The sequence below is a fragment of the Nycticebus coucang genome, chromosome 10 (genome assembly GCF_027406575.1).
Source record: "Nycticebus coucang isolate mNycCou1 chromosome 10, mNycCou1.pri, whole genome shotgun sequence".
NCBI lineage: Eukaryota > Metazoa > Chordata > Mammalia > Primates > Lorisidae > Nycticebus > Nycticebus coucang.
Genome location: NC_069789.1, coordinates 116,601,206 through 116,611,746, shown reverse-complemented (window position 1 = coordinate 116,611,746; position 10,541 = coordinate 116,601,206). Strand labels below are relative to the sequence as shown.

Below are 10,541 nucleotides of genomic sequence, written 5' to 3'. Positions count from 1 at the left end.
CCAGCTATTTTTTGGAGATGGGGTCTTGCTCTGGCTTGGGCTGATCTCAAACCTGTGAGCTCAGGCAATCTACCCACCTCAGCCTCCCAAGTGCTGGGATTACAGGTGTAAACCACCACACCCAACCAAAACTAAATAATTTTTTTTTTAAAAGATGTCCTCCTGCCTCAGCGTCCCGAGTAGCAGGGCCTATGGGCATGCCCCACAACACCTGGCTAATTTTGACTCTTGATCTGTATTGTACTGAGCAAATTTGTAATAAAATATCCCATTCTAAAATTGAATTATCAAATAACTTATAATGTTGCCCATTCTTGCTAATTATATTTGGAGAAAATGTTATTTAGCTACATAAGGGTTTGTGTTTTCTTTATTACAGGTAATTTTTTCATTCTAGTTTATGATTTAACCATCTTTCTACCAACCATGATTTCTTTTTTGTTTCATGCATATAATAAGGATGAAAGTTTATATATACTTTCTCATGAATGAATATTTACATCCAAGGTTTGCAACTTCATCCTAGAAAAAATGCTACATCATTGCTTAATATCACTATGGTCATCTTGGAGGTACTCCCTTGGGAAGCTATGCATGGATGCAGCACCATAGTCCACCCTTCAAAGCAATTTTGTTTTTTGGTTTTGGTTTTTTGAGACAGAGCCTCACTCTGTTGCCCTGGGTAGAGTGCCCTAGCATCAGTGTAGCTCACAGCAACCTCAAAGTCCTGGGCTAACCTCTTGTCTCAGCTTCCCCAGTAGCTTGGACTACAGGCACCCACCACAATACTCAGCTAGTTTTTTTCTATTTTTAGTAGGGACAGGGGTCTGCTCACTCTTGCTTAGGCTGGTCTCAAACTCCTGAGCTCAAGCAATCCACCCAACTCAGCCTCCCAGAGTGCTGGGATTACAGGCATGAGCCACCACACCTGGCCCAAAGCAATTTTGGAACTCTTTTTCTCTAATGGCCACAAAGCTGTTTTCATACAAGGTCTGATAATTAAGTTCACAAACTCATCCTAGTAAAAGTGCTACATATCTCATTGCTGAATATCACTATGGTCACCAGACAGCCAAGGGGAGTAGCTTGAAAGTGACTGTATTCAGCATTGACATATGTAGAACTTTTTAAAGGATGAGGTTGCGAACTTAATTATCAGACCTCATATATTGCCTCATTTATTATTCATCATAACTCCATGAATAAACAGTATTCTCTCTTTCTCTCTTTCTCTCTCTCTCTCTCTCTCTCTCTCGTCTCAAGACTTTTTTTTTTTTTTTTTTTGAGACAGAGTCTCACTATGTCACCCTGGGTATAGTGCCATGGCATCACAGCTCACAGCAACCTCCAACTCTTGGGCTTAAGTGATTCTCTTGCCTCAGCCTCCTAAGTACCTGGGAATACAGGCACCCACCACAATGCCTGGGTATTTTTGTTGCAGTTATCACTATTGTTTTAGCTGGCCGGGGCCGGGTTCAAACTCACTACCCTCGGTGTATGGGGCTGGCAGGGCATCCTACCCACTGAGCCACAGGCACCGCGCTGTTATCTCCTTTTTATAAACAAGGAAACTGAAGCGCAAAACAGAAGGAAACTTAACTGAAGTTAAACAGTTTCTTTTGAATTGCAAAACAATGAATGTTTTCATTGTGAAGTGCAGGATTTGATACATGTGTTAATTTTCTACAGCTGCAATAACAAATTACCATATGACTACCTGTTTATTTACTGTTATTTTATTTACTGTTCTAGATTCAGGTGGCAGCAGGGCTGCCTTCCTTCTGGAAGGGGGAGAATTGGCTTCTTTGCCCTACTTTATGTCACTCTACCCTTCCTCTCCTGCCTCCTTACTCCACTTAAAGAAAGCTGTGATTACATTGGGTCCACCTGGAAAATCCAAGCTACTCACCTATCTCAAGTTCAGCTGGTTGACAACCTGAATTCCATCTGCAGACTTCATTCCTTTTCGCCATCTAAGATAATATTTACAGACTCTGGGGATCAGGACGTGGATATTTTTCTTTCCTGAGACAGAGTCTCACTCTGCTGCCCTGGGTAGAGTACCATGGTGTCATCATTGCTCACAGCAACCTCAAACTCCTAGGTTCAAACAATCTTCTTGCCTCAGCCTCCAAATAACTGTGACTACAAGTGGCCACCACAATGCCTGGCTAGTTTTTCTATTTTCAGTAGATGCAGGGTCTCACTCTTGCTCAAGCGGGTCTCAAACTCCTGAGCTCAAGCAATCCTCCCGCCTCAGCTTCCCAGAGTGCTAGGATTACAGGCATGAGCCACCACATATAGCAAAGTCTTTTTTTTTTCTTTTAAGAAATTGGGTCATGGGGAGAGCTGAGAAAGGGAAAGAGGGAGGGGGTGGGGGACAAGGGGTGTGGTACACCTTTTGGGAGTGGGACAAAATTATGAGGGTCATTATCTAACAAAAATAATCAATGTAACCTGGTTCTGTGTGCCTTCAATGAATCCCCAACAATCCCTTTGTTGCCTAGGCTAGAGTGCAATGGCGCAATCATAGCTCACTGCAGGCTCGAACTTCTGGGCTCAGTGATCCTTCTTGGGCCTCCCATAGTGCTGGGATGTAAGTCACCACGCCTGACTAGTAAAAGTCGTTACTGAGGTGGAATTGCTGGGTCATAAATTAGAAAATTAGAACAATTTTAATTATTAATCTAATTATTTAATTGGAATAATAGAAAATTAGTTTAGACAGAATAGGAGTGTATGATTCCATTTAGATGGGATTTCCAGAACAAACAAATCTGGCTAGACAGAAAGCAGATCTAGAGTTGGAGGTGGGACAGGAAATTGCGAGCTGATGATAACAACCTTTTCGGGCTAATGGAAATATTTCAAAACTGAATTGTGGTTATGGGTGCACAACTCTGTAAATGTATTAAAAATCATTGAAATGAGTGGATTTTACAGTCTAAACAGTACTATTAATAAACCTATGAAGTAAGGAAAGGAGGAAGAAAAAGGCAAAACAAAAGAGAGGGAGAAAACAGGAATGCCACAAATAAGCACGAGGCTCCCTAGGGACCCATGTTGTGTGGCACCAGGACCTCTGCAAAGTTCAGCCTTTGGTACCCTGTGGCTGAGGGGATTCCCAGTTTTGCCCCTTCTCCTGGACCCCTGCTGCCTGCGTGTCCCAGTCATCTGTGGCTTTATCCCAGAATCTGGCTGCAGGAGAATGTTAGAAGAGGACAGCCCCAGACAGCAAACGAGCTGGGTCCGATCCTCCCCCAAGAGAGCGCTACACAGATGAAATGGACCCTGGCTTAACTCGTGGGGTAGGGGGCAGTGGTAAATTTGTGACTTTGGGAATTCCCCATCGCCACCCCCAATTCATCCTCAGTTCGGGTAGCTGTAAATTGAGGATTTTAAACTATTGGTTTAAAAAACGTAACTGCTCTGTAAGTGCTAACTCGTGCACTGCTCACACAGCCCTATGATTGTGGATGCAATTATCACTCCCATATTACAGCAAAATCAAGGCATAGGAGGCTAAGAAAGCTGCCCAGAGTTCACACAGCCAGCAGGTGGCGGAGCAGGATTCTACCGCTGCGTGGGGCGCCAGAAACTCATCTCTAAAGCCCCAGGCCGGAGCCTCCCTGTACTGACTGGGTTGTGAATTTTGGTTCTTGTCTGTCCTTCCCACCAGGAAGTAGGCCCCGGGGCGAGGACTTCGCGGTACACGGAGACATTTAATTAACACTAATGTCTTTTTTCTTTTTATTTTTTTCAGACGGAGTCTCACTATGTCGCCCTTGGTAGAGGGCTGTGGCGTCTTAGCTCACAGCAACCTCAAACTCCTAGGCTTAAGCGATTCTCTTGCCTCAGCCTCACACGTAGCTGGGACTACAGGCGCCCGCCACAACACCCAGCTATTTTTTGTTGCAGTTGTCTTTGTTGTCTTAGCTGGCTAGGGCCGGGTTCGAACCACCTAACCTAGGTGTTTGTGGCCGGCATCCTACCCACTGAACTACGGGCGTCGCCTGGGATAAATGGATGTCTTAGGAGAGACAGCCTGATCCCTCCAATAGGGCTCTGCTCTGGGAACTATATTTGAGGTCACGGCTTCTAGTCCCAATAAACTGGATTCCACCAGAAGGAAAATCACCCACGTGGACTGTCGGAGTCTAGGACGGCAAAACCCACTCCTGGCGGGGCACGGACGCCACCTGGTGGCAGAGGCCCGCTAAGGGAACGCCGCGCGGATACTCAGAAGCGTTTGTTTTGGAGCCAGGCAGAACCGCAGCGTAAAGGGAAGTAGGTGGTCACCCGTGCACAAAAGGGTAGTTGTCTGCAAGTCAATGTGCCAACCTGGGAACGGTCTACCAGCGGCTTCCAAATTTTTCTGACCATGATGCACAGTAAAAAATCGTTTCATACCAACAGTTTCACAAAACAATACCACCTTCTACAGTCAATAATGTATACTCCAAAATAGCTGGATGACATTCTGAATGTTCTCACCACAAAGAAATGACTAGCGTTTGAGGTGACAGGTAAGCTAAGTACCCTGACTGGAGCATGACACAATCTGTGTATGTACTAAAACATCACACTGTTTCCCATAAATATATACAATTATATGTCTACTAAAAAGAAAAATTATTTTAAAAATACCACCTACAGGCCAGGCTGGGTGGCTCATGCCTGTAATCCTAGCACTCTAGGAGGCCAAGGCACATGGGTTGCTGACCTAAGGAGTTCCAGACCAGCCTAAGCAAGAGCAAGACTTCTGTAAAATTAGTTGGGCATTGTGGTGGGTGCCTGTAGTCCCACCTACTTGGGAAGCTCAGGCAAGAGGATTGCTTGAGCCCAAGAGTTTGAGGTTTCTGTGAGCTGTGACACCCGGGCAGTCTATCCCAGCAAGAACGTGAGACTCTGTCTCAAAAAATATCAATAAAATAAAAAATACCACCTTGTACCACATGATGCTATTATACTCTATTCTTTTTAATATTTTTAAGACAGTCTCATTCTGTTGCTCCACACTAGAGTGCAGCAGCATCACTGTGGCTCACAGCATCCCGAAACTCTCAGGCTCAAGCAATACTGCCTCAGCCTCTGCGTAGCTGGGAATACGGCGTGAGCCACCACACTCAGCTAATTTTTCTATTTTTAGTAGAGACAAGGTCTCACTCTTGGTCAGGCTGGTCTCAAACTCTTGAGGTCAAGCAACCACCCACCTAGAGCCTCTCAAGTGCTAAGGTTATAGGCGTGAGCTGCTATGCCCAGCCTTAATCTCCATGTTTACTTTTTTTTTTTTTTTTTTAGGATAAAGCCAGGGAGGTCAAGTACTGGCTGGCCTCCTGCAGCTGGAAAATCATGACATTCTTCTTGAGAGGAAGTTCTGAAAGGCTGTGGTTCCAATTTGCATGTGTACTTTTGGATAGGGCCAGAGGTAACATATGCCCAGTCTATTCTGAGTTTGTGGTGTCAACAAGAGCACATCTTGGTTTATCCCTCTGGCACCTTCCTTTCAAGTTCAAATTTTGTACTTGCACCAAACAAGCAAGAAATAATGTTTAGCAGTGTTGAGGCATTAGCTTTGTACATTGTAAATGGAATCTTCTTGCTGCTAAAAACTTATGGCAACTTCCATTGTGGAAAGTGTTTTTAAAAGTGCAAGGTGGAAGTGTTGCAGTCTGCTGAGGCAGTTTTCTATGCGGGTAAAGGGGGACAGGGCACAAGATGAGGGCAGGCCAAGCAGTGGACCTTACCCATTCCTTCCCATTCAGTTCCCACAGTGGGCTGAAAGCAGCCATGGTGAGAGTATTTACAGCTGTTAAATATTTACCAGCAGATGACTGGGTAGACTTCACTGGATTATGGGGTCAGTTGAGAGGAGAGTAAGGCTGAGTTATCTGAACATGTGAGAAAACAAGACACTTCTTTTTTTTTTTGAGACAAGAGTCTCCCTCAGTCACCCTGGGGTTGAGTGCTATGGTAGCGTTATAACTCACAGCAACCTCAAACTCTTGGGCTAAAGCCATCCTCTTGTCTCAGCCTCCCTAGTAGCTGGGACTACAGGGGCCCGCCACAACACCCATCTAGTTTTTCTATTTTTAGTAGAGATGGGCTTCTCATTTTGCTCAGGCTGGTCTCAAACTTGAGCTCAGGTGATCCATCCACCTTGGCCTCCCAGGGGGCTAGGAATTACAGGCAGGAGCACCCTAACCTGGCCACTTATTTTCATTTTTGTTGTCACCCTAGTTAAAATCACAGGTATTTTTGAAGATTTACTGCAGGCTGGGTACTGTTCTAAGGCTTTACATATATGAATTCAGTTTACTCTTAAATATGTGTTATTTCCCCATTTGAAGAGGAATGAGGTTCACAGTACTACTTTCCTGAATTAGGAAGGTGAGTGATGAATTAATTTGGATTTGGTTGGATTATATATATATATTTTTTTTTTTTTGCAGTTTTTTTGAGGGGGCCGGAGCTGGGTTCGAACCCACCACCTCCGGCATATGGGACTAGTGCCCTACTCCTTTGAGCCACAGGCGCCATCCAGTTGGATTTATTTTAACAGAGTACTTGGCATGACTCAACTACAGGAAAGAGTTATCCATAATATTCTAATCTCACTCCACTGCAGGGTCTGGGTTTGCTGTATCTTTGTGACCCTGCAGTGGGCATTACGACTGTCCACAAATAATCCTTCTTTTCTCTCCTTCCACACAATGAGAAGACTGCACTTCCCCTCTCCCCTTAGTAATTAGGCATAGTCACCTGGCTAATTAATGTGAGTCATCTGGCTCTAATGTGAGTGGAGGTGACATGTCATATCCAGGTAAAAACTTTAAGAGTCATTGCATGTTCTGCCATTTTTCCTCTTCCACCTGGCAACACTCCAGATGAAGGCTGTTCCTTCAGCCTGGGGCAAAGAATGATGTGAAGCAGAGCTCTTAGCTGACCCGCAATGGAGACACACGTTTACAGCATCCAGGCCATGGAGATTCTGGGCTTGTTTGTTGTTACTGCAGCATAACCCAGCCTATCCTGACTGATATATTTCCCAGTTCCCTGTAGAGCCTGAAATGTGGAGTTCTCAAAAAAGGTGGAAGAATGAAAGAAAGAATGGCAAGGAATATGGACAGGGTCATAAGTTTTCTCCTGGGAGGAAGGGAGAGGAAGGAGCTGTGTTTCAAGCTTGCTCTCTCACACATACACTTGTTAACGGCCTGGGGTAGAAATCAGACTCTCACCTTTATTTCCCATGGTCACAGCTCATGCTGAACCTGACATCTTTGCCCTGATTTTCTCCCCACTCATCAGTGGGGAGAGGAATCTTGGGAAGGGTGAGGAATGAGGAGCTATGGAGACAGGGGCACAAGATGTAAGAAGAATCTGAGAGATAGAGATGAAGAGAAGAAGCCAGAAGCAGAAGGTGGTGGGATAAGCAGAGGTGTTAAGGCTAAAGAGACAGCTGGAGAGGCAGACTGGGGACTGGACAGAGAAGCACTGAAAGGGAAACTAAGAGAGCAGGAGATTGGGAGACAGAAGGGGAAGGAGGGTCAAAAACAGACATGTCAAGGTGGCAGAGATGAGGAGATAAAAGGCAAATGGAAACCGATGGAGGGGTAAAGAGATACAGAGACCTGGAACTAGGAGACAAAGAAGGAAAGTCACACAGCAAATAGGAGACAGAGACACAAAAAAGATGCTTCAGGGAGCCAGGGGGAGGTGGGGATAGGTGCCCCTATTAGTTGCACCGGGAGTCTTTGCTGGTGGAGGAGCCAGGGCCAGTGCTGGAGCCAGGGCCAGCACTTGAGGCACGGTGTCTGCTGGACCCACGGACTCCACTCAATTCTGACGTGGCTCTGCTCTCTATACTACTTCTAACACTTTCTAGACCTCTGCTGGAATCCACATATCCAGTGGACCCCAGGTAGCTGCTAGAGCTGATGGGTCCGAAGGTCACGCGGCCCCCACTCGAAGCACGGCTGGATGTCAGTGCCCCACTAGCACTGGTAGAGCCCATGGTCACAGGGCCTGCACTGGAGCTGGGGTCACCAAAAGTGACACGGCTGGACAACTGGCCCGTACTGGAGCTAGGGATGCCAAAAGTGACACGGCCAGTGGAGCTGGTGCCACGGTCTTTGTTAGTCCTATGGATCAAGATGGACCCGCGGGTAGCACTGGGGTCCCTTGTGACTGCACCAGTGCTTAAGGTGGTACCCCGGGTGCTGGAGACGCCTGCACTCAAAACTTTGTTTGTCTTCGCAACCTCATTCAGCTCGGGGGCCTGCTCGGAGAGGGCCATCTGTAGGGAGAGGTAAGTTAGGGTCCAAAGGAGGGCTGAGGTCCTTGTCCCCAACCCTGGTGGGCTCCCGCTCTCACCAACTTTAACACTTGGCTCAGCAGCTCCTCTTTGCTCATAGGATAGTCATCTTTGGCCTCAAAACCTGGGGGATCCTCTCTAGAAAGGTGGATGAAAACTGGAAAAGGCTAGACTCTTGACCCACACAAAAGGCCACTGGTCCTTCCCTGCTATGTCTAGAGAACCTCAGCCATTCTCTGGCCAGCTCTGAGGGCCTGCTTCCCTTCTGGAGTGCCTACGGCCCCATCATCCCATATAGCTGCCCTGACTCCTAGAGTCCCTATATCTCTAGCTTCCCTCAAAGCACTCACTTCCTCTGCTTGTGTTTAACTTGATAAAAGGGATCTCCCCAGGGCCATGTCCTCCATCTATTCCCCAGAGCCTCCCAAAACCCTCTATCCAGTTGCATTCTCTCTGCCCCCAAGGAACTGCCTTTCCCCTGATTCCTCCCCATTGCTCTGTGCCTCACAGGTTGTCAGGGAGCGGAAATGGAGTCATCTTCTTTGGAAGATCCTCAAGGCTCTGGCCCAAAACCAGGAGGGCAGCATCAGCCAAGGAGACATAGCCCTGGGGAGTGTTGGAGCCCAGTGGTCAGCTCAGGCCCATCCCCCAGGTGCTGGCCCCCCAGGTGCTGGCACCCCAGGCGTTGGCTCCCCCAGGCACTGGCTTCCAGCCCTGCCCCACCTGGGAATCTAGGAAGGCCTGCACCGTCAGGAATTCCACCAGCCGCTTCTCAATGATGGCCAGGAAAAGGCCTATGTCCCGATCTTGCATATGGTCCTTGACCCCAAGGAGGTCATCAATGATGCTGCTGTCACAGTGGGCCTTGGTGAAGAGAAGCTGGATGTCTGGGTCAGGGAGGGCCTGGGTGTCAGGCACCTGGCACCTCCCACAGGGTACCAGCCCTCTCCCTGCTCAGGTCCCCACTGCGCCATTCTGTGGAAACAGCAGTCAAAGCTTCAGGACCAACTGGGACTGGTGAGCTCAGCCAGCCAGGCAGTGGCCAAGCAGCACTGTACACCCAGCCCCCAGGCTCAGGAAAATGAAAGCAATAGGAGCGGGGGGGGGGGGGGGGGGGGGGGGGGGTGCACGAGGAAAGGCTTCTTCACACATCTCAGCTAGAATCAAATTCAACTTCCATCCCATAGCACAGGATCCCTCCCAGAGGAGACCAGGGGTCTGCAGCATCACTGGAACTGTTTTCTTCATCTTTCTAATATTAGACCCCAGTTACACATGACAAGCTTAACGTCTTTGGTGAACCCACTGATCACTGTTATGACTCACTCTCACACTGACCCACACATATCCTGCTTCTACTTCATTAACTGACTGGTTATCATAAACGAGTTTGGAAGGCTCCCAGGACCTTGAAAGCTATATTCAACCTTACCCACCTGTTCCAATGCTTCCCTAACATGGCATACCACCTTCCCAAGTCCTGATCCATTAGTCCCCCACTTGCCTTTGTATATAATTTCATTGCATTTCTATGTATTCCTTAAATATACATGCCACATAAATATATGAGTTGTGTTTAACTTCATAAAAGGGATCTCAGCAGCATTGTTGGCAACAGAAAACCATTACAAAGGACCTAAATGTCCATTAACAGAAAAATGGATAACTCTGGAGCAGCAATATTGTCGTGAGTTGAATTGTGTCTCCCAAAAACACGTGTTGGAGCCCCAGTCCCCAGGACCTCAGAATTTTACCTTATTGGGAAATAGGATCATTGCAGATATATTTAGTTAAGGTGAGAGGTCACCCTGGAGTACAGTGGACCCCAACCCCATACAACTAGCATCCTAATAAGACAAAAGGGGGGATTTGGACACAGACACATGGAGAAAAGACAGTGTAAAGAGACACAGGGAGAAGATAGCCATCTACACAAGGACAGAGGCCTAGGACACATCCTTCCCTCACAGCCATCAGAAAGAACTAGCCCTGTGGACACCTTGATTTTGAACTTCTGACTAACAGACTGTTATTCAATAAATTTGTATTGTTTAAGCCATCTAGTTTGTGGGACTTTGATATTGCAGCCCTAGCAGATGAATACACATATTAATATTAAGCATTGTCAAGAATGAGATAGCAATATACTTTACCATACAGTATTTCTATTACTATATTACCATATTACTATATACTAAAAGTATTTTTATTACTGACATGGCACCAA

General features: G+C 46.7%; 1 protein-coding gene across 5 annotated transcripts in view; it reads right to left on the bottom strand.

The window, feature by feature from the left end:
• Window positions 1–3,125: 3,125 nt before the first annotated feature.
• Window positions 3,126–10,541, bottom strand: part of ODAD1 (outer dynein arm docking complex subunit 1) — a 33,359-nt gene continuing 25,943 nt past the window's right edge. For 4 of the 5 annotated variants that reach the window (XM_053605320.1, XM_053605323.1, XM_053605322.1 and 1 more), the window contains 4 exons: window positions 9,038–9,201; window positions 8,823–8,920; window positions 8,374–8,452; window positions 3,126–8,296 (listed from right to left, as the gene is read on the bottom strand). In XM_053605320.1, the coding sequence (XP_053461295.1) occupies window positions 7,736–8,296; window positions 8,374–8,452; window positions 8,823–8,920; window positions 9,038–9,201 (902 nt within the window). In that variant the 3' untranslated portion in view covers window positions 3,126–7,735. Of the gene's footprint in view, window positions 8,297–8,373; window positions 8,472–8,822; window positions 8,921–9,037; window positions 9,202–10,541 lie in introns of all 5 variants that reach the window. The other variant, XR_008383039.1, reaches the window with a different exon arrangement.